This window comes from Mustelus asterias, chromosome 3 (genome assembly GCF_964213995.1).
Source record: "Mustelus asterias chromosome 3, sMusAst1.hap1.1, whole genome shotgun sequence".
In the NCBI taxonomy this organism is placed as follows: Eukaryota; Metazoa; Chordata; class Chondrichthyes; order Carcharhiniformes; family Triakidae; genus Mustelus; species Mustelus asterias.
This window is the reverse complement of record NC_135803.1, coordinates 100877467-100902440: the sequence shown is the minus strand read 5'-3', so window position 1 is coordinate 100902440 and position 24974 is coordinate 100877467. Positions and strand designations below refer to the sequence as shown.

Genomic DNA, 24974 nt, shown 5'->3' with positions numbered 1-24974 from the left:
GGAGTGATGGTCGTGCCAGGGGACCCAGGGGCCATCTTGGCCCCAGGTGGTGGTGGGGGGGGGGGGTGGCATGGTCAGGCAGGGTCCACCTGATGCCATATGTACAGCAGATGCTGCCAGCATGCCAGGTAGGAATGTTGGGTCATGATAGGGACCTATCGGGAGGGCCCCAATGCTGGTGACCAGTTTCAGGGAGGGGGGTGGGGGAACATGTTGACATTAGGGGGCCGCAAAGTCTGTGGGGAAGAAGGGAGTCTCCAAGTGTACTGCGAGATTGGGAGATCTTGTGTAACGGTGTGCACTCTGAAGCCAGGCTTACCAGCGTGTTTAGCAACCCCCTGTTCTCTTGCCATTCAGACACTACGAAAGATTTTGGGAGAATTCTGCCCGATTGATCAGCTTGACAAGAAAGGACAATAAAACCTGAGAAAATGGCGAGTGTAAAGTTGAAATTTGTAATGTGAAGCACAGGAGGGTTGCTGGGAAGTGTCAATGAGAAGCAGCAGGAAAAGGAACAGGAGAGAAAATTATTTTGAAGGTAGACACTACAGGCTTTACCGTCTTTGAGAAATTCATTATCTGTTTGCAAAAAGTCTTTCAATCATTTTGGCTTTCCCAATCTCAGACTGCCTGCTTCCCCACCCCTCCCCCACCCCTCCCCCACCCCCCACAGCCCCCCAACCACCTCCCGATTACCTACATCACAAGCCAATCTGCTGCCCATTATCCGATGATCAGTGCGTTCCTCGACTTTCAAGGGAGCAGATGTCAGCATTCATTTACAACTTTCAACAGTAAAAGCCCATCGACTCGGCTGGAATACAGATCCGTCTAAGCCACAGAGCCCAACATAATTGGGAGCAGTATCTTATTTCAAAACTTACGTTTTTGAGAATGTGCTGGGTGAGGGTGGCACACTGCAAGGGACGAGTGTGGCAAAGGAAAGTCTCCCATGTGCCAGTTATGCCTTCACCATACCAAACACCTCCTGACACTTCCAAATAACCTGAAACATCTTCCCTTGGGCTCTTGCCCATGTGCTGCATTCTGCCGTGCCAGCTACATAATTGTGCCTACCATCAAGTAAGGCTAATCAATCAGCTGCACTTTAATGCATTGCATAACAAGCAGCAGCCAGCACAAGTCAGTGTTTTACGATGCTTTTGAAATGGATGTAAAAGCACACGAGGGCTTGTTTGGACCTTCAACACCTGGCCCACGTTTCAATTTGGGATCCACTCCCATCAGTTTATTGTGCAGGTACCAAAGGTAAAAGTTACCCTGTATTTTAGCAGGACAACAGACAAGATCAATGACTCTTGATGCATTGGATGTTGGCCATAAGGCACAGTCTCAGTTTCTGACAGCTCAGGCCCCTAATTTGATGACTGCCTAACTCAGTCGATTGGCAGGTAGAAGTGCTGTCAATTGGTTGTGTCAGCTATTTGCTGATGCTACAGACCATTCTTGCTGCACTATTTGGTAGAGTGCTCCTTGCTGCAGAAACCTATTTGGCATTATACAGCTCATATTGATATTAAAAGTAACATTAACTCTCCAGGAATATCCTCCCAGATAGACGTCTGTAATTACTGGGGTTAGAACACATTGGAACATGAGAAATAGGTGGTTTAACCTATATGGGTGACACAACAGTTAGCACTGCTGCCTCACAGCACCAGGGACCTCGGTTCAATTCCTGGCTTGGGAGTCTGTCTGTGCGGAGTTTGCACATTCTACCAGTGTCTACGTGGGTTTCCTCCAGGTGCTCTGGTTTCTTCCCAGAGTCCAAAAGACATGCTGGTTAGATGCATTGGCCATGCTAAATTCTCCCTCAGTGCACCTGAACATGCACCACCGCAGTGTGGCGACTAGGGAATTTTCACAGTAACTTCATTGCAGTGTTAATGTAAGCCTACTTGTGACACTAATAAACTTTAAACTTTCTAAAGGCCCATCACTGCTTGCTCCATAAAACAAGATAATAAAAAATCTCCATATCCATCGATTACTTTGGAGTCCAAAAATCTATCAATCTCAGCCTTGAGTAAGGGCAACAACGAATGTCTGGATTGAGAAGTGCAAATCTTTCTAATCCTCTGAGGAAAGAAACTTCTCATCTCAATCCTAAATGGTCATCTCCTTATTCTGAGACTAAAACCCTTAATTCTAGACTCCACCGATAGGGGGAAACTACCTTTGAACATATTGTATATTTCTGTAACTCAATGTGACAAATAATTGAACAAAGGGTTTATTGATAAAAAGAACTATCTCCATAAAGGGTTCAACAGCAAAATTAATACAGGTCCACTCCTAACAAAAAACTCGAACTCCAACTGAGCCCCAACTCCAATTGAAGCCCTCCACCTCCAGGATTGCTCACCCGCGCTTCTGTCAGTCCAGGTTCCTGATTCATTGGCTCTGGCCTGGTCATGTGGTCTGTGAAGGATTGCCCTTAAAGGGCTACCACTGTTTCCATGAGATCACCACTTATCCATCTAAAACTCCAGAGAGTATACGCTCACCCTACACAACCAGAATGTGTTGGATGGGCAAAATGGGTACTTCAAAGTTTGGGGAAAGAAAGTTGGTCAGTGGCTGCTTCTACCAGTTTCAGCTCTCAAATTTACTACATTGTGAAGCCAGCTTTTTATAATTTTTAATCTCCTCCACCCACACACCTTCCTTCACCCTGGATCCAAGGAAATTTCCCTTCGTTAATTTATAACTCTAATATTACACCCACTGCCTAGCCACATATGGGCTGGTATGTTATGGCCAATCCCTGAAAGTGATTGCACTTCCAAATCGACTAAAGGGACAAAGCCATACTTGACCAGGGCTCTATTGCCAATTCTGCCAACCTCTCTTGCTACCAGTTAACAGATGGTCAGAAGAGGGGACTTCCATTGCCAATTGCATTGCTCAGTGCCATTTGCAACTCCTCAGACACTGAAGTAGTCGATGCTCAAACATAGTAAGGCCTGGACAACATTCAGGCATGGGTTGAATCTGTAGTGTGAAAGTTACTTGTCACAAGTGCAAGGGAATGATGATCTCCAACAAGAGCGAACCTAACCATTTCACTTTGACATTCAATGGCATTACTATCTCAAACAATGAGGAGACAGAGTACAGGAAAGAGATAGAGAATCTGGTGAACTGGTGCAGCAACAATAATCTCTCCCTCAATGTCAACAAAATGAAAGATGGTCATCGACTTCAGGAAGCGTAAAGGAGAACATGCTCCTGTCTACATCAATGGGGGCGAAGTAGAAAGGGTCGAGAGCCTCAGGTTTTTAGGTGTCCAGATCACCATCAACCTGTCCTGGTCCCCCCATGCCAACACTATAGTTAAGAAAGTCCACCAACGCCTCTACTTTCTCAGAAGACTAAGGAAATTTGGCATGTCAGCTATGGCTCTCACCAACTTTTACAGATGCACTATAGAAAGCATTCATTCTGGTTGTATCACAGCTTGGTATGGCTCCTGCTCTGCCCAAGGCCACCAGAAACTACAAAAAGGTCATAAATGTAGCCCAATCCATCACACAAACCAGCCTCCCATCCATTGAGTCTGCCTCGGCAAAGCAGCCAGCATAATTAAAGACCCCACGCACGCCAGACATTCTCTCTTCCACTTTCTTCTGTCGGGAAAAAGATACAAAAGTCTGAGGTCACATACCAACCGAGGCAAGAACAGCTTCTTCCCTGCTGCTGTCAGACGTTTGAATGGACTTACCTTGTAGTAAGTTGATCTTTCTCTGCACCCTAGCTATGACTGTAACACTACATTCTGCACTCTCTCATTTCTTTCTCCATGAATGGTATGCTTTGTATAGTGAAAAGTATTGTTTCCTTCGCGCTATGTTAATGCATGCAACAATAATAAATCAAACCAAAAATCAATGAAATCCCCATCATCAATATCCTGGTAGTTAACATTGCTGAATGAGCTTACTAATCCCTTCTATTTTATCAGAGCCATTTTGTCTGGATACAGAGCTCTGTATTCTGACTGCAGCAACATTGACCTGAATTAATGTAGGGTTCTATTGTTTGGAATTTTTCCCTGGGGCCTTTCAGAGTGGGGTCTGATTGGGTTGATTGCCAGGTAGGGTCATGTGAGTGGGTAGATAATTTAAGGAAGTCTGCTTTGGGGATTTTTAGAAGGCATCTCTAGCTGTCTGAAATGGAGACTGGAATCTGCTGAGAAATAAGCCTTTTTCTCTGAGATTCTACTGTCTGGAGGTGGAGCTCTCTCTCTGGAAATTGCTGCATGAGAATTAGAAGGCAGGTGTCTAGCTGGATCCCTCTCCAGAAGTGTCAAAAGTCTGCAAATCTAGTACCTACGTAAGCATCTTTGGTTTCTGTGCTTACTGGTTCTAAAGAAGGGATCATGTCCATGGGAGATACTGCTAAATTGGAACAATAGAGATAGCTAGCTGTTAAGAATTATACTTTATGTTCAAGTATTTTAATTGGTGAAGTTATGCTAATTCTTTAATAAAGTTTGTTTTGATAAAAGTTTCCTCGTGGGTCACTTGAATCATATTTGGAGTGGAACACTTAAAATCTGACGTAAAAGTTAGGGTATAGGCTAACTTCACAAAATACCTCGAGTGTTTCTGATCTGGTCCTTAACAATATTAACACAAAAGTAGATCAGAGTTGGGAATTCTGCAGCAAGTAACTCATCTGCTAAAGTCTGCTCACCCTCTACAAGGCACAAGTCAGGAGTGTGATGAAATAGACTTCACTTGCCCGAGAGCATCTCCAACAGCACAAGAAGCTTGACACCATCCAGGCACAACAGCCTGGGGTCAGCATCCCACCCAGCACCAGTGCACAAGGGCTGCCATGTGTACCACTTATAAGATGCACTGCAACAATTCACCAGGACTCATTCAACAGCATCTTCCAAAAAACTGTGAACCAGTAAATTCCCCTCCAAGTGACTCACCATCCTGACTTAGAAATATATTGCCATTCCTTAACCGGAATTCCCTTCCTAACAGCATTGTAGGAACTTCAGGAAGTGCAATGGAGAACATACTCCTGTCTACATCAACGGGGGCGAAATAAAAATGGTTAAGAGTTTCAAGGTTTTAGGTGTGCAGATCACCAACCACCTGTCCTAGTCTGCCATGTCAACACTATAGTTAAGGAAGCCCACCAACGCCTCTACTTTCTCAGAAGACTAAGGAAATCTAGCATGTCCACTATGACTCTCAACAACTTTTATAGTTGCACCATAGAAAGCATTCTTTCTGGTTGTATCACAGCTTGGTATGGCTCCTGCTCTGCCTAAGACCGCAAGAAGCTATAAAGGGTTGTGAATGAAGTCCAGTCCATCACGCAAACCAGCCTCCCATCCATTGACTCTGTCTACACTTCCTGCTGCCTCGGAGAAGCAGCCAGCACCCCATGTTCCCTGGACGTAGTCTCTTCCACCTTCTTCTGTCAGGGAAAGATACAAAAGTCTGAGGTCATGTATCAACTGACTCAAGAACAGCTTCTTCCCGGCTGCCATCAGACTTTTGGATGGACCTACCTCGCATTAAGTTGATCTTTTTCTCCACCCTAGCTATGACTGTAACACTACATTCTGCACTCTCTCCTTTCCTTCTCTAGGAATGGTATGCGGTCCGTATAGCATGCACAAAACAAAAAACTTGTTACTGTATATTAATGTGGCAATAATAAATCAAATCACTAAGTATATCTACAACGTGATCTGCCAGAGTTGAAGGAGGAAGCTTGTTATCACTTTCGCGTGGACAATAAACACTGGCATTGTCAGTGACACTTAAAACCCACAAATTAATAAAAATAAATAATGGCTCTGAACTTCAGCAATTCTTAGAACAGAATTTAAATGCGCAATTTCAGACTTGCAAAGGTTTTAAACAACGATGGAATCTCACAGCAAGGTGGCCATTCAGACCATCATGCTTATGATGGTTCTCTACAAGTGTTATGCAACAAGTCCCACTCTGTTCCGTCCCCATAAACTTGCTACAACATTTTCTTTCTCAGCTATCCAATTTCCTTTTGAATCGACTCCCACCATAGTTTCAGGCAGTGCATTGCAGATCATAACTCGCTGCATAAAAATCATTGCATCCCCTGACCTAACAATCTGCCAGCTGAAAAGAAATTCTCATCTACCCAATCAAAACCCTTCATTATTTTCAACACAATTTACTAAATCTCCCTATAACCTGCCTTGCAACAAGACAAACAATGTCAGCTTCTCAAGATTCTTGATGCAATTTGAAGCCATTCATCCCTGCCATCATGCCAGTGATTTTCTTCCACAGCCTCTCCACATCCTTCCGTATCACAGTGCCCATTACTCCAGCTAAGACTGAACCAAAGATTTAGCATAGCTTTGCTTTCTTTTTATAAGGTTGCATGTTGTCCACTGAAAATACCTAGATGTTTGTATAGCTGAATAAGTAAAGTCACCTGAGGATCAGCGCAGCTCGTGGTTTTGGGGGTGGGGAAGGTAGGTGGAGATAGAAGGTGGGGCCTTCATGAATAACCTCAGCCGGTACGGCAATTGAAACTGCGCAGTTGGCGTCACACTGCATCACAAACCAGCCGCCCAGTTAACTGAGCTAATCGACATCTTTATAACAACACGCAACTATTTACATATACACAGTCCTCACTGTCCGCTATCTTCATGATGACTTCTACCAGACTTACAACGACACTCGCATGCGACTCTCGTTTCATCATAATGTAGATTCTCCAGTCCCACCTTAACACCACACTTTATGCCTTTATTAAGAAAGGCCAGGATCCAATTTGCTACCCGTATCAATTTAAACCTGCCACCTTCATAGCTTACGGTTGTTTGAAAATATACAAGAGAGAGATTTGGTCCAATTGCATCAAAGCATTGCTTGCATTGTGAGAAAGATCACCTGCCTCTTTCTCTTACCTCCCACCCACACTGAAGAACAAAATTTTGTTAGATGCCATTTTCTGATTGCATCCCCTTAAAATCAAACACTTCACTAAATCTAAAAGCACCCTGGGCAAGTCATGTCAGTTCCTGTCATCCCTGTTACAGACACACAAATATAGGCCAGTGAAGAACAACAGCAACTTAACATCACGTCTGGCAGATGCACTGGCGGGGAGCTCTGTGTGTTAGAGTGCTGTCAAAGCAATATTTAAGCCATAAAGGTTTTATCTCCACTAACTTCCAGAGAAAGAAAAAGGCACTGATTCCAGTCTCCTCCAAATCCTGTCACCTGAAGAGTCGGCATTAAAAATGAAACTAATGCACAGCCTGGCCTTTAATTGAAGGCAAATTTTAAATCTTCAACTTCAAAAGTCTGTAGAGCCTTACCTGACACTCATTTGCTTTACCCCTCTGCTCCCGTGCTGGTCAGTCCTCTTACACTTCCAGCCTCCTACCCTTCAGCCACCTCAACCCAACTGCCTGGGGCTCCTTGGCTGCTCAAACCCATAACCCTGTCTCATCTCCAAATCTCAAAGGAGGTTAACTTTTCAACCAAACTTTCATTCACCCCTTCATAGCCATGCCACAAACATGCAAATCTACCCTGGAATAAGAAGTTGCATTGCTAAGAATTGACACTTTGCACTTTCAACATGTGAAGGTTTTACACCAATTAGTGGAGTCTCTCTCCATCACAATTTTATTGAATTTACCTTGTGCGCACTCGGCCCCTTTTGTTTGGAACAGGGTAAGAAGCTTCCCAGATTCTGGTAAATGCACCAATTCACACTAGATCAGGCTAAAAAAAAAGTGAGCATCAACATGCCTTTCACAGCAGGCATCATAGTCAAATGCAAACACCCCCTCGCTCACCTTCGGCAAGAGGTAACCAGGTAGGGATCAGGAACACAAACAGACTTATTTCTCTTGCCTGGGCTTGGGACCAGCGGGGGCAAATGATCAACCATTGCGGGTGAAATCATTGAACTCCACACAAGCCAGCAACTGAACACTGTGGTGCTATCTTCACTTCACCATTCATCACAGCATCAGGATGAACAAGTGAGGTTTCTTTTAAAAAATGACTTTTTGAACACTTTCCATATCTCATGGAGCCCCGTAGCTATTCAGCACCACCAGTTATGTGGGCGAATGTTGTCAATCCAGCCTTTGACTCAGCTACATAGATGGCTTAAAATCACAATGCTGAGTATCCCCTCCTCTGGTGAAAATTGGTAAAAGCAAATGTATCCCAGTGTGAAATTATTTAATACGTTTCAGCTTTCTCTCACCTCCATATATTTAAACTGCCAGGTCCACACACGAGACTGCAATCACAATTTCATCTTTAGCAGCTAGATCCAAACCTATTGACTAGATACATCAGAAAGTAATTCTTATTACAGCGAGTTCCTCTTCTAATAATTCCAAAAGAAACACTGGAATGCTCATTATGAACACTGAACCGAGACCATATCTCAACAGTGCAAAATAGCTATGGCTGCATTCTAGCATTGGGCTGGTGTTTTATTTCACTCGGCTGTCTTGTTCTGTGGAGGAGGCTTAATGGGATACATGCAAACAAATAAGAAAAAAGTGGAATGAGGGTGGGGGAGTAGTGTTATAAAAAAAAAACTCTTCCATTCAGCTCATTCCATTTAACATAACATAGCCAGAGATACCATTCACCCACCTCCAGGATTCCGAAAGCCTGAACAAGAATAGCTAAAATACTCTAGACTCATGTAATAAAAATTACAGCAGAATATGTGGCAGAGGAACAGGTCGCTCGACCCAATTATGTGCTGGGCCACTGAGCCGCTTTCCATTCCATTGACTTCACCTCAGCCCTTCAGCACACCTTTCCACTCACTTTTATCTCATGTACTCACCTACTTTTGAAAGCATCAATCACCTCCTGTGGCAGTAAGCTTATGTTGGATTTAAGAGTAGCTACCCTGCATTTACCAGGGTCCTATGCATACTTAAATTCACTAATTCCGAATGCTATACCCCCTAGAAATTTCTCATTCTTTTTTTGACCCGCAATGCTCGTCTTGGCTTATCTTTATCATTCGATCCTTTTATTTTTACACCAAACTTGGTTTATGTTCTAACGTGTTGCTAATTCACTATTTCCCTTACATTTACCTATGTTAAAGTTCATCGGCCACTTAGCTGCCCCTCTGCAAGTTTTCTAACAATGTGCATCACATTGCACTTTTTCACAGTATTAACTACACTACTTTCAGTGCAGATTCTACTATCCAGTGTTAAACTGGCAGGTCTATAGTTCTCAGCTTTTATGCCATCTTCCTTTTTGTTTATAGTTAGTCAATCCTCTGGCACTATCCACTCATCTATGGAATTTCTGTATAGCTCTTTGCTATTTCCTTTGTAATGTTCTTTACTGTGTGTGCACAGAATTTCTTTTTAGTTTTTCTAGCCCATCTTGTATTTACTCTTAAGCACGTTCCCTCGTGAAGTATCCACTTGATTAGCCTCTTCAGTAGAAGAGGTGAATCAGGTGTTCAATACATTTACTATCCCTCCATCATTACCAGTGAGCTTAACTTGCTCATACTTAGTTCTCTCCCTATTTCAATCTTCCTTTTGTTATTTATGTGGCTATGGAACACATTTCTTTTTAGATTTCTGGATAACTCAATTTCATAAGTCCTCTAGGTCATCTTGATGACTTTCTCCCAAGTTCTTGGTGTGCCTCCCTGTCCTTTCCTAAAATATGTACTTTTTTTCTTTAGATTCAGATTTCCCTTGAATTCTTCACTCATCCATGGTGCCCCACAATTAAAGTTAATTAAAGCTGATTTTGGCATTTAGCACAAGACGATCCTCTTAAAATCCATTGATTTTCCAATTAATGAGTTCCCACTATGTCTTCGTTTTCCAATCTCATTTCTTCTTAATTTGCTCTTTTGAGCGATCTCAGCTCATCGCCTGCTGAGTCTCTCATTCCTTGGAGCAGACAAATCCAGAGCTAACAAACACTCCTGGCTGGTCACCCACATGCCATCCTTCATAAACCTGAAGCCATCCAAGACTGCTGCCCGTGTCCCATCATGCACCAAATCTTGTTTCTCAACCACCTTGCATTGACTCCTGGTCAAGCAACATCTTGATTTTAAATCTCATCTTTAAAACCCTTCACAACCTCTCCTCCTCCTTTCCTCCCACCACCCCGCCCCAATCTCTAATTTCCCACAGCTCATCCAATTCTGACTTCACTAGCATCTCAGATTTTAGTGACTGCACCATGGGTGGACATGCCTTCAGTTGCCTTGGCCAAAAGCTCTGGAGTGCCCTCTTTACATCTCTCAACCCCACTTTCCTCCTTTCAAAAAGGCACCTGAAACTCTACTGTACATTAACCAAGCTTTTAGTTACCTGATCTAATATCTCCAGAACTTAGTGTCATATTTTGTTTTATAATACTCCTGTGACACACCAGGAGACATTTTACTATATTGAAAATGCCATGCAAGCTGTTTTCCAATCTATTACCTTAGTCTTTGTCCTACTTGTACCACTTCCCATCCTAACCTTTAACTTTAGTAAGTGGTCATGACATGCAAAGATACTCTTACTTTTAACTTCTCTCTGTTCTGGATCATTCTGGTTGCAAGATCCAGCAATGATTCTTTTCCTGTTAGACGGGAGTGTAAAAGGAGTCTTTCTATACAGAGTAAAAAGCCTTTTCTCATTTCCCATTTCTTCCTACCAATTTAATTGGGAGTTGTTCATCCCTCTCAACATAATTTAAACCGTGAGTGATCAAATAAGCTGGCAAAGGACTTGAGTCTGGTTTGTGTTTGCTGTCAGATGTTTATCCAAGAGCAAAGTAATTTTTGCCAATAATAATTCCACCGATTCCCAACTGATCCTTGACACAAGCAAATACACCTCCAAGGTAATTGGTACATAACATCCATCTTTCAATCTCAATTGCAACTGGAGTAATGCTAATGAGGTGAAGAAACCCCTCACATTTATCAGCATAAGGCACTGTTACATCAGCCGGAGGCTATTTTGAACATGCTGTTCAGCCAAGGCAAATGAAATGGCAGTACCTCAGGTAGCTCCAGTCTAAATATGGTTTAAACTTTCTTTTTCTGTCATTTTCTTTTCAGCTTAGCAGCAAGGTTGGAATTAAAGCTCTGTGAACTGTAACAGACTCAGCAATTTTCTGAGCAAATCCCAGTGATTTGCAATCAGCAGAGCGATAACATTCTTAACTCTTATATGCACGCTTCTCTTCAAGGTGCCAACTCAAAATCGGGGTAATGGAAACCCTTTTACTCTTCATGTGCATCAAATGTCAAGCAAATCAGTCACAGAAGTGTCATGGTCAAGTTTAAGCCTGCCCTCACCAAAATGTACTGAGCACAGCTCTGCTCCCCATATTACAAAGGACATAGAAGCATTAAGATCCACAAGTTAGAGAAGACTCGCAAGCGAGTCCAAAGCTTCTGTAGAACAAAAAAGCCAAAGCAAGTCATTAATAAATCCTTAGGAATTCAGGAGAACCTTCTTTATTCAGGTAAAACTCGTAGGAATCCTGCGACCAAATCAAGTGCTTGCGGAAAATGGCCTCAATTAAATGAAAATTTAAGGGGAAGCTAGATCAGCACAAAGGTATCAGTAAGAAATCAGTAAAAAGTTACGCTGATAGGGTTAGATGAAGAGTTGTGGGAAGAGGTTTGCATGTGGCATAAACATTGGTTCAAGCAACAACAAAAAAAACCCACTGATGTGGACATCTTTCTAGGCTACAAATGTTGTGCAACATTCAGAGACATTTATTTGGCAATAGGGACCATTCAACAATCACCAAGATCAAGGACCCTGGCACATGAGTACAGAGGCCAATTGCAATACCTCCACTCAGCATCCCAGTTTCAATTCACACTCGGCACAAATTATATTTCAAACCTGGAATCTTCCTTCTCTTTGAGACCTAAAAACTCGGTGTACACCTTCACTGGACAGCAGCAGGTCCCCGTCATGAATACACAGGACAATGCGTCTGTCACTGTCAGCATTCACCAAAGGTCAAGCCGCCTTCCCATTTATTGTAATCTCATTTGCTAAATCAAATATGTGAAGTAAAGGTGCTCTTCACTCAATCTTGGGACAGCAGAGTGGCTTGCACTGCTGCCTCACAGCGCCAGGGACCTGGGTTCAATTCCCGGCTCGGGTCACCGTGTGTGTGGAGTTTGCACATTCTCTGTGTCTGAGTGGGCTACCTCCAGGTGCTCTGATTTCCTCTCTCAATCCAAAGATGTGCAGATTAGGCGAGTTGGCCATTCTAAATTCTCCCTCGGTGTACCCATACAGGCGCTGGAATGTGGCAACTAGGGGATTTTCACAGTAATTTCATTGTAGTGTAAGCCTGCTTGTGACTAATAAATAAACTTTAATCTTCCAGGACATAATTTCAATCTTAGTTATCAAAGATTAATTTTGTGGGAACTACATGCATCTGAGGAAAGGTCATTGGAGCACATTAGGAGCATGAAGTTTGCTTTAGTATAATGATGCATCAGAAGTAAACATGCAGCCTGTTTAATTGCCTTGGGGAATTAGCCAGAGTTTGTCTGATATTGCTCACTTAATTTTTGTTCCCTCAGAAATTGAAATTATTAATTGTTAGAAAAGGATGAGCCACAGAATGGCTAGAGTGAGAATTGATGCCGAGTTTAATGCATGTGCTACACGTTCATCTGTTTTACTTTATTCATTCATGGGACATGGGCGTCACTGGCTAGCCAGCAATTATTGTTTATCCCTCGTTGCCCAAGAGCAGTTGAGCATCAGCCACATTGCTGTGGCTCTGGAGTCACACATAGACCAAACCAGGTAACGACGGCAGATTTCCTTCCCTAAAAAAGGACATGAGGGAACCAGATGGGTTTTTGCGACAATTGGCAATGGTTTCATGGCCATCAGTAGATTCTTAATTCCAAACATTTTTTACTGAATTCAAATTCCACCATCTGCCGTGGCTGGATTCGAACCCAGGCCCCCAGAATGTTAGCTGAGTTTCTAGATGAATAGTCTAGCAATAATACCACTAGGCAATTGCCTCCCCATATTGGCTATATGATGGAGTTCCATGTCACTTACAATCAACTTTGTACAAAACTATTCTACAATCAGTAGATATCACTCACATGTTCAGAAGATCCTACACATTTTTCCATCATTGTTCCTCTCTCTCTCTTCAGCATCAGGTTCCATTCAACCATTACCCATGAATACAGACTCCCATTGGCTCCTGGTGCGGCTACATTTTAAACTCTCATCCTGAAGTTTAACTCACTCCATGGCTTTGCCCCTTCCTAACTTTCCCCACTTCAAACCCTCCCAGAGTTCTGCAGTCCTCCACTTCTGATCATTCATGCATCCTCCTGCCCACCTTTACCCACCAGTGATCAGCTGTCAAAAACCTAAACTTTAGAATTCTCTCTCTAAACGTTTCTGCATCTGTCTCCTCCTTTCAGTAAGTCTTTAAAATCCAATTGCTCAACCGAGCTTTTGGTCACTTGGAGCCAATTTCTCCTTGTATATCAAATCTTGTCTGTCAATATAGTGCGAAGCACTTTACAAAGTTTTACTCTGGGAAAGGAATATTATCTCATTGACCCCTGAAGTTAGCAACCTAGATAAGAACTTCGCAGATTTGAGGGCTCAGAAACTGAATATGTTTAGATAAACCCTCCCTACTATTTGCATTGACTGAAAAACATTCCTGCATAAAAGGTCGTAAATTGCCGAGATGTTAAAATGCCTACCCAGCTTTTCCAAAAAAATATGAAATCAGTATGTCACCATTTCATCTCGACTTTCACTTTAACCTTGTGATGATGTATCACTTTAATGTTGAGTGTTTGACTTTAAAACTCATCTGCCACAGTCTGTGTGCTGTGGCCCGCATACACACATGGTCTTTCCCCGAGCACTTAAGACCCTCTTTCCCTACTCTCCAGCTCCTGTTCCCATCCTCCAGTCTTACCTTTTATTGTCCCCAGTGTTGATTGCGACCACGGGAAAGTTCATTAGCTGCTCTTCTTGTTTCCCCCCCCCCAACTCTTGCCCACACACCCATCCTCAGTGCAGACATCCCTCTTTCACCTGCTCCCATTCTCACAGTTTTTAATCTTCAAGTCCCTGGTGTCTGCTGCCACCACCGCGGGATTCTTCAGCTGTCCCTTCCCTTGCCTCACTCCTGTCCCCGCTCTGAACTTTCACTGAAATCCTGGGACTTCAACTGCTATTTGGAGAAAAAGATGCTGTCTGAAATATTAACTAGGTGAACCAAACAAAATTCTGCATTTATTGTTGCCCAAAACCAAGACCATTGATGGAGCACTATTCCACAGGTGCAGCAAGATTCATGACACTTCACCACACTGACCAGGAGTAAAATGGTTGGCAAGCTGGGAACCGAGGAAAAGATCATTGCCAAGTCTGTTCACTGGATAGATCAGTACGTAGAAAGTTCTCTCATGTCCCTAGCATGCCAGTAAGATCACCCAATCCAGTGAACACCTCCTGGCACTGAGGCAAGTCACATGTCCCTAGCATGCCAGTAAGATCATGCAATCCAGTGAACACCTCCTGGCACCACTCGGTTTTATAACTTAACCAATTGCACACTGTCTGGGGTGCCATACATCAAAATGAAAGGTGACTGGTTCAATGGGAGTGAGCATTCCTTCCTGTTTTTGAGATCAAGGGCAATACTTAACAGATTTACTCTTTGGGAGATGCTGATGGCAAAGAAGAATACCTCTCATCTTTTCTTTATGCCACATGGTAGGTTTCAGGGCAGTAAAATAGAGCCAGACAGCTGGAGTTTAAAGTCAGTCAATGCACGATGAGAGATAAATAGAGCCCTTCACTTTCATTTATTTTGATTCAGATGCTGGTCATAAGAGTATGGTAGTGGTGACAGAATGGTGGTGCAGCCATAAATTCGAGTCTCAAAATCCATACACTCCAGTCAGCAACATTAGAAAAATGGAAGTGGCGGCTTTTATTTTTAGAAAGGGATATTTCATGCTCTCAAAGATCATCAGTGATTGGTTCAGTAGTAACACTTTTCATTCTTAATCAGAAGGCTGTGGATTCAAGTCTCACTTCTAGGACTTGAGCACAAGATTAAGACAATTACTCCAGTGTAGAGTGATGCGTTTTTGGAAGGGAGGAGGGCGTGGGTGGATGGTGGGGGGGGTGGAGGGGTGGAGATCAGGTATGAAACCAAGACCCCATCTGCTCTCCTCAGTGAGAATAGAAGCTGCCGTGGCATTATTTGGAGAGGAGCAGGCATTCTTGGTTGTATCCTGACCAGGAGACCCAGGGTAATGCTCTGTGGACTAAGATTCAAATCCCATCATGGCAGATGGAAAAGTCTAATGATGACGATGAAACCATTGTCGATTGTCATAACAACCTATCTGGTTCACTCTTCGGGTAAGGGTGGCAAATTTCCTTCCCTGTGTGGCCTACATGCGACGCCAGATCCACAGCAACGTGTTTGACTCTTAAAATGCTCTCGGAAATAGCATAAGCAAGTCATTAGGTTCAAGTGCAATTGGAGTTGGACAATAACTGCTAGCCCAGCCAGTGATGCCCACATCCTATGAACGAATGAAAACATTAACAAAACCCAACCAACAACAGTAAAGCAGAAGATTTGGTCACAAGCACACTGTTTGTAGGATTTTGCCAAGGGTTCAAGTCCCACCCCAGGACCTGACAGCCAAGGGAGGTGCGTTCATAACAGTCAAACAGGCTGGGTATCAACTTGCAAATCCTTCCAACCCATGCTGATGACAGGTGGCAAGAGCCGGAGTGATCCCTGATCAGTCGTGTGGGAGTAAGTTGCAGTCTCTGCCATCACTATAGGTAGCACTAGATCACAACGTGCACATAAAAATGCATGTTGCTACAGCAACTTAGACTTGAGTGAACCATAACACACTACCAGAATGATTATATTTCCAAAGTACTTCACTTGCTTTAAAGCATTTTGAGATGCCCTCATTAAGAGAAGATGCTTTATAAAACCACCCTGTTCTTTCTTTGCTCCCTTTCCCCCCCTCTGCCTCCCCCAAATCTAGCTAACTGTCAATGTCAAATATTTTCATATCAATTATCGCACCGTAAGCTAGACATAACTCATTTAGCCATGACTAGCATCGCCCAACTCCGAACAGCATCCCCCACTGCAACAGCGCGTATTTTCCACTCACCTTCCTAACTTTTCTGATAAAAATTAGCAGACTGAAATAATTAGTACACAATTCAGGCCAATTTTCTGTGAGAGCTCGCAAAAAAGATGAACTCAATCTGTCCAAACTTATACAGGACACAGCTGAACAATACCTTCATCCCATCAGCTGATTGCAGAACACTCCAAACACTAGTATCAGCAGTAACGTGAACCCACTGTAGACCCAGCTTTATTAACTCTAGTATATGACATAGCAAAAGAGATCCATTTCTTTGAACATAAGATTGCAAATTTGAGACCAAGTTGGGAAAAGGGAATTATTATTGATATGCCTGCCATCCCTAGGATCTCTAAACACAAACGATTTTCCTATGTTACCCATTAAAATTTTGAACTTGAAGCATTTCAGAATTTCCAAACTCTTGCAACCCCCCCACCCAGGCCCCAAAGCGCAAAATTTTAAAATAGCATGGCTTAATAATCCAACTGCAGTTCCAAAATCATTGGCAATTTCACATTGCTAGCTAAGCTTTACAATGCTGGGGACATGAAAGGAATTGGGGTGTTTGGTATCACAGTGCAGTGCTATACTGAGCCATGAGCAACCCTGTGATTCTGTACAATCTTATATCCAGCTGTGTGTCAAGACATACCTGACACTTCAATTAGATGCTATAAAATAGATTCAATGTCTCCAACTTGAAAGCCTGTCAATATAATGAACATCAAAGTGTGGACAGCATTGATCTTTGACCACTAAGTGACATCAACTCCTTAAACTATTTGACGAATCTTGTCAATGACGTCTAGAGGAATGCAACCACCCCAACAACAATTGCTGCATTTTGACCCTCTTGAATTTAACAGGAGGTTCCTGAACACTGGGGATGGGACTCAGAATGGTTTAAATCCTGGACTGAAGAGTGATCGAGCATTTAAGGCAACAGGGCAGCAGACACAGTTATTGAAGACTGTTAGACGGCAGGGGTGATAGAAGAAATGCATTTTGTCTTTTTTTTGTGAATGAACCTAGACCCGATGTTCATTAGTCATTGTCTTTCACCGAGCTTGGAATTTTTACCATAATCAATGATATCCAACCATAAATAAATGTCAGGTAGCTGTAAGGAAAATATGCAAGGAGAATCTTTACTCTTGAAATGATTCAGCCCTCCCTTGAGCAGTGAGGATGGGTTCCATTGGACCCGTATCACCAGAATACATTTTGTAAGTAGCATTTATTCTGACCAAAACAGAACATGTTTCCATTCTTTTCAAACAATGGTTTCCTTACGTATTGTACAGATGCCAAAGCTAGAAAGAGTCCATAGCCATTTTTAAAACATGCTTGCATTTGTTTATACTTATAATGGCAAAGTAACCCACTTTTCTATTTGTTGGTGCAGAGTTCACTATTTTACACTATGGCAGTTCATTAAGCAAAATATGCCAGCAATGTTTTCCCTTCCCGTTTCTTATACTGATTACCTGGGATGACAAAAATTTCAGCTCAATTGTTTATTCCGCCTCACTTTGTTAACCATGATAATCCCCTCAAAAAAAGGTACAAATTGCATAGTAGAAAAAATACATAGATGCTCAGACAAGGTTGGGAATTTTCCCTAATGAACTCGACAGTTGATAATTTTGAGCTGGGATCACAAACCAGGAGTACATTGCAGTTGCCAGATAACAAACTACTGACAATTCTGCAGGAGTTCTTAACCCTTCCTCCACCCTTCCATTCCTAATGGTGTCGATTCTGGCCGGGCTGTTTTATGGGTGCCAGTAAACTTTTGATACATCACTCATCTGCCTACTCATGTGTGTGCATGACTGAGTGTGGGCAGGTTATTTGGTAGAATGAGACATTGCTGCTAGTTCTCATCAGACTCTCCATCCCCTACACCAAAAATCCATAGCATGGGTGAGCTGTGTCCCCTTCCCAGTTTACGAACATTCATTCAAGCCATAGCACTTCAGCTGTTATAGAAGATCAGGCAATTTCAACCAGTTCCAGAACATCTGGATGCTCTGCATGGTTAGATACACTTACTGATAATTTCGTACCCTCTTAAAATCTACAAGACCCAGTTTTTAGATCAGCGAAACTACATTCATCAAGGTGCCACTTTCCCTCATGATGATACAAATAGATTTAACTCAAATTGGAACTGCTCTGTAGTTGGCACAATGCTCCAGGGTGCTTTAGTCTAACCCCATCTGCCACAATGTGGACCAACCCAAAATACATCAGTTATGCAATACCAAATTAGACCTTGCATACTTTCACTTCTCATCCTCTGCCAAATGTTTTGACTATATTAACATTAGCTCACCATTGTGCAAAGAAAATAGAACATAAATATCTTATCATACTTTTAGCATTGACACCATTACATTGTTTGCACATTGCACATGTACAGCCAACTCTTCATAGACCTTTTGATATCAGGTGATGATTCTGCCTAGGCCAACAATGTAAACAGCTCACTGTTGTCACAGCTCACAGTCCTACAGGCAAAAATCAAATGGCGAAACCATGGCCAACAACTGGCTACTGTTGCTGTGACCAGCACCGAGAACAGGCTGTAGAACAAAGTATGGAGGGATGGGGTTACACAAGTGTTAATTCTATTCCAGAGACTGGTGCACAAAAATCTATGCTGACACCCCTGCACAATACCAGGAGTGCGCCACAACAGAGGCAAGATGTTAAACCAAATCTGTTCTCTCACATTGATGTTGAGTCCCCATTGCATTATTTGAGTTTTCCAAGTAAACAGATGTGATTATTTTTACTTAAGGGTAGGATGCAGAGGTGGGCCTCAAGTCTGCTTCAGCCTGAATGATGGTTGAACCCCATGGCTGTTGGCATTAATCCAAATCTACACTAACCATCTAGCCCCCTCCTTTCCAAATTTATTCCTCTATCACCAAGAAACAGATTTTCAGCTCCTTAGATTGCTGCCTGTGTGCCCTTTGCTGAAAACTGCCTGCTGTATTTCCAACATCACAAGTGATGACACTGTAGGTACTTCATTGACTGTAAAGACTTGGGGATGTCCTGAGGTCATGATTACAATTCCAAGATTTTTATTAAAAAGTGATATCTCAAGATCTCATTGTCTGACACCAACATACACCTGGCATAGACGTGATAGCACACAAGTTGCAACACACAAATCACCAATGGAAATAGAAACAGGAGCAAGCCATTCAGCCCCACAAGCTTGTAATTAAATATGGCTGATTGTCACCTCAATTCCATTTTCCCACTTTTGTTCCCTTAATAGCCACTATTTGTGCTCGTGAAGAGTAAAACGCACACACAGTTCAGGTGCTGTGTCATTCATTGTGACAGCTGCAGCAACTCTTGCGTACTTGTTTGATACAGCAGGACAGCTTTGGGAATGGAAACCGAAACAACCTTGTCGTGGAACAGTAGCAAACCAAGCAGTTCAGAAGCATCTTCTGGGAGCTGCAGAGTACCAGAGAATGCACTGGCAGATGGTACAGTCTACAGGTTTTGTCTGGCTTTCAAGTTATGAAAGTTTTTGTTCAGAATCAAGGTTCCTGTGTTGATAGATTTTGCATGCAAAAGATATTCCCCATCACCTGTTATGTTCAGACGTTTGTCTCTTAGGAGGAGGACTCGGTCAATCATTTCCTGGGAATATTGCTGGCATTTCGAATCCAAGAAAGTTCATTTATATTTCTTTTAAAGAACAGACACCTACTGTCAGAGCCACAGTATAACTTATTGATCTTAGAGATCCCTTTATATGGAGCATTTAATGTTACTGAGATGTCACCAAGGCTTTCAGTCTTACAAAGCTAATTATGTTTCAAAATAAATTCTGTTCGCCTGACTGCTAACCTTCCAGCTTTACTCACTGCATTCAGGAATTACAGCAAGTGAACCATTTATATTAATCAACATTATGTTCAAGACTAACAACCCAGGAGGTTGCCAGTGAACTTGGAGCCTGCAACTGATACAGGGGCAGCATATTACATATACCCACACTGAATAAAAGAGTCATCTGATGTTTGTTTTGAAAATCAAAATGCAGTGGATCAGACAACTTGGTCCAGATGAAATTCTGGTCCAAAACAAATGAGAGTTTAATTCTCTTCCACAAAATGCAAGTGGGAATATTAAATTGTTAAATTATGACATGGTTTCTAAGGCATTGACCAATCGGGAGAACAGGGGGGTGGTCAGTAAACGTGGTTAGAATGAATTGCAACATCATAAACACTTTTTGAACAATGTACTTATAAGATCACACTGCACATATCAATCAGAACTAAATCTTCCTTCGCCATATGATGATTTCAAAAATATGTAGAACACTAGAACAGCTGATGGCTCCTGGTTATATAAAACGAGAGAGAAAACAAAGGAGGAATTAAGCCAGTAAACACACTTAAAAGGGACCTGAAGTCCAAATCACTGCACCAATCTCAAGTGGGGAGGACCAGTGCATGAAGATCTTAAGAGTGGATGGTTTTTATAAAGGTTGTAAATGGTTTTCCTCAACCTTGCTCCTTGCCTGAGGTATGGTGATCCTCAGGTTAAAGCACCACCAGCCAGCTCTCTTTCAAAGGGGAGAGCAGCCTATGGTCATCTGGGATTAGACTTGACCTTTTATTGATAGCAGAGTAGGAGGGTGTGAAATCAGCAACCATGTGTAAAAAAGGGGAGGCAAAATGTCGCAAATGTATTTAATAATATTTGACTGTATTCATTCATCACAGCATCCATTAAGAATCGCTTCATGAACAAGTTTACTGCTGAATGAGATTCCCCAGGGGTGAGCCGAGACAGCCTTGTTCAGATGTGATTGAGAGTCAGTACGAAGCCTTGCCCGGGGGGTGTGGGGATCATTACTCCGGTTCCCATTGGGGGTGAGGGAGACACTGGAGTGCTTACCCAGAAACAGGCACCTCACACTCCAACACTGCGGTTAACCCGTTGTTTACCGACACTGCAGCCGAATTAGCAAGGGGAACTAGCAGTCCACACATTACACTTAAACTCAAGCCATCCACTGGAAACAAGGAAGAAAAAGTACCGGGGGGAGATCAGCAGGTATGGCAGCATCTGTGGAGGGGAAAAACACTCCCGAAGAGTCAGAGGGACTGGAGTGGTTAATTCCCCCTCTTCCCTAGATTCTGGGCTGCAACTCGCTCAAGGAGACCACCGAGACTTTTATCTATGTAAACCAGTCTGGAGCATAAAAGCGAAGGAAAAGTGATCTCGAGACCCTATCGCAGGTTTTAAAAAGGGAGCAAAGACCGTACCATACACACTGGATCGAAAGCTCTCAGCGACACTGACTCACGTTTTTAAAAATGACCATTTATTTTAAATAACTGTCTCAATACTCCGCCCCCAAGCGTTTAAAACGGGCTGTGACCTGTGCTTTCGTCTTCCTGATCACACCTTGCTGCTAATATTCCCCCGGTGTTCACAGTCCTGAGTGTCAGTCTCCCATTCGCCTTGTGTTCAATCCGCTCACATCCCAGCTGACACGTGCAAGAGGCACGGCTTCAAGATTAACTCTCAAAATCCCAGTAAAAATCAGGGCAAATCCTACAGTGTGTTCATCTCGGGGGGGGGGGGGGGGCTGCAGTCCTAATTGATGCCCCCTCCCCTCCGGCTGGATCAGTCCTGCGATTTAAGAGGCGTTACCAAATAGCCTTACAGGGATATTATGGAATCGGTGATTCAAGTTGACAGGGGAAGGGGAGGGTTCAGTAAACAGCGTTTGATACAGATACCCTGTTACACAATGTAAATCTATCCACACCCCTGCCATCAGCCTAGGTCACCCAGCAGTGCCCATAGCTCCGCCACAATATTCGCTCAGATGCTGGTGTGAACACATCAGTCACGGGCCGGGCTGCTAAAAATATTTGCATGCAATATTTAACAGATCCCAAGTCTAGATTCAGACAGCACTGTGCTGCCTACAGTCTGTGCTGTTCAACACCAGCTCTCCCGTTTCATACATTGCCAGAACTCAGCTCCGAGTGATTGCTTCCGCTATTTCACTGCTCAGAGCTGCTGGTTACTCCGCCAGTGCGGGAGTTAGAGCACTCGGTACAGTTTGTGGCCGGGCTCACACCTGGAACAGTAAATCGCCAGCTTGTTGATGGTGAGCCCACGGGAGGTGTTTTTCAACAGCCAGCCTTCTCCATGTGGAAGCTGAAGGGAGCTCCTGTAAACACTCGAATTGAAATCGACCCTGCTTCTCTCCAAACGGAGGCAGTGATGGTTAACTATCAGAAGAGCTTTCATAATCTTCCTTCAAAATGCAACTAGAGGGTTTGCCTTACTTTATAAAAAAAGTGTCCTCTCGGTTACATCGCCACCTTTATTTCATGTTATATACATGAATGAATGCAGCTTTCAACTCGCTCATTTCGTATGTGAATGTCTGCATTTTTCAACACGATACACACCGTTTACATGAACTAATTTAAAATGAAGAGTAAATCCCTTCACTACACCATCACGTAAGAGTTGGATGAATATTGGGAGGGTGGGATTATATTCAGGGTGCAAAATGAAAGGCCAGCATGACTCTCAATCTGGTTTTGTGTTTCCGAAAGCTCACACATTCCAGAGTGAGATAGTGACAGCAGCTTCGGCGCCTGTTACACTGAAGCATAGAGGTCTCTCCACTGGAATTGAGACAAGACTGCGGGTTACATCTTAGAAAGAGATTTTAAACAGTGGTTTCTTCCTTACCTTGAAGAGCCTCAGTATTTTAGCCACCATGATGGACACAGAACTAGACGATGCCCCAATGACTCCAACTATTCGCTCCGGCTTGACAAAGATGGGGGGTTCCCCGTTAGTGCACCTTACATCTGTGGTATCCTTCTGAATGTGAGTCTGGACAAAAGTAAGAGATTGTTCCAAAGCGTAGATGTCCTTGGAACAGGTGTCCAGGATGTGAGCGCCCAGCGTGATGTTGGGCAAAAGATCGGGATCGTTGTTAATCTGGTCCAAGGCATAGAGCATCGCCTCCAGGCGATGAATTCCCTTTTCCTTCTTGAGGTCCCCGCAGGGCGTCCCCTTGGGCCCTCTGGCGTGAACTGGGAAAAGGCCACCCAAGGTGAGTTCTCCGTCGATCCTAATGGAATGAGTGGCGTACGGCTCCTGGGCTGAGCTCACTCCGCAGTCCACGGCTGTCCACCAGAACCATCTCCACAAGGTGTACAGTGCTGTCCCTGAGCAGATCATCGTTAGCTTCCCAGCTGCTTTCCGGAGTTGCAATCCAACTAAGTTTTTAAAGGGGGGGAAAGGCACCTCTTTTAATGTACAACAACAATGGCAAGATCAGCAGTCATTATAGACAGGGCAACAGGCTTGGTGAGAAACATACCCTACACCTGCACTTGTATTCTCTATATATGTGGGGAGGCTTGCAATGAAATCTCTCGATCTGTTACCAATAAAAAGCCCATTGGAAATTGGACAGTTGTTGAACAAGCTAATCCATGTGTAGATTTTTTTGGGGGGTGGCTGGGGGAAGACCCGCCTCCCCCCAGGCTCCTGTCAACCAGCGGGTCTATATGCAACCTCTCCCCCGCTTACGGAGCGTCTGCTGTCGGCGTGATTGTGAGCAGGAGCCGCTCTCTGCAGTAACCCTCCATCCAGTCCCCGTTCGCTTCGATTCTACCAGTCAAAAAAAGACTCGCACAACAGAGACACAGAGAGGAGGCGTAGAGAGAAGGGGGGGGGGGGGGGGGGGGAGAGAGAGAGAAGAGAGGGAGAGAGAAAAAAAACAAAGAATTCAAGTGGCTTCAGCTGAAAGCAATGACGCTGTGTCCCAACTCCACCCAGTATCACTGCAGTTAGCAAACCAACGATTCAGGGTTGTGGGTTAGCAATCCCGCTCCTGGGAAAATAGATACCATGAGCTACTAATATCTCCCAAACAGAATAATCCTTAAACATCTTCCCAGAACATTAAAACACAGCCTCCCCGTTGCACGCAACAGCTCCTCCCTCCCCCGAACTGAGAGGCAAAGCGTTGTTAAGTTTAATTTAAAATACTGCATGATTATAAAACGCCTGAGTTGCCTGCGCCCCTACCTTACTGGTGTGCATCACGTTGCACTCTGTAGGGAGGGGGGAGTCTCTCTCGTTGTGTGTGTGACATGTAGCCTGAGATGGTGATCGGCTGGCTTTTGGACAGTCTCCGGGTTAATGTCCAGGAGAGGTTGCACATCAGACTGCGATGCTGCTACTGCTGAATTCTTCAACAAGCTCTGAGCGTCATGTGGGATCCCTATGAATCCTTCACTGGAAATCTGATCGCTTGGACTACACTGAAAATGAGCTTGCAAAAAAAATCAAAACGCTACAGTGACACACCATTCGTCATCGATTTGGGTTTATTTTGTGACTTTGCGTGTTGCTTTTTGAATGAGCCTATTCTCCCCCCGCCCCCCATCCCATGTGAATTGTTAATAGCCTATCATCTCCCTCCCTTTACATTTTGTGGTTCACACACTTTAATGGCTTGTTCCAAAATGTTTTTGCTTCCATTTAATTCCCCCTCCTCTCAAATCCAAATTGAAATTCTCTCCTGATCCAATCTCCCATTTGTCTCCAAACATCACTTGGGGAAAACGGGAAGCAGCTGCCTCAGTCTTACCCGGGCTGCCTTTAGCGCCAAAATCAACTTTTAAATAAATAACGCTATCCCGTAG

General features: G+C 43.5%; 1 protein-coding gene across 1 annotated transcript in view; it reads right to left on the bottom strand.

Moving 5' to 3' along the window:
- The window catches only part of LOC144484720 (metabotropic glutamate receptor 7-like), a 664948-nt gene extending 640496 nt beyond the window's left edge, over nt 1-24452 (bottom strand). The window contains exons 1-2 of the mRNA XM_078203160.1: nt 24355-24452; nt 23002-23537 (exon numbers count right to left, since the gene is read on the bottom strand). Coding sequence (XP_078059286.1) covers nt 23002-23499 — 498 coding nt within the window. The 5' untranslated portion in view covers nt 23500-23537; nt 24355-24452. The remainder of the gene's footprint in view (nt 1-23001; nt 23538-24354) is intronic.
- Nucleotides 24453-24974: the final 522 nt, after the last annotated feature.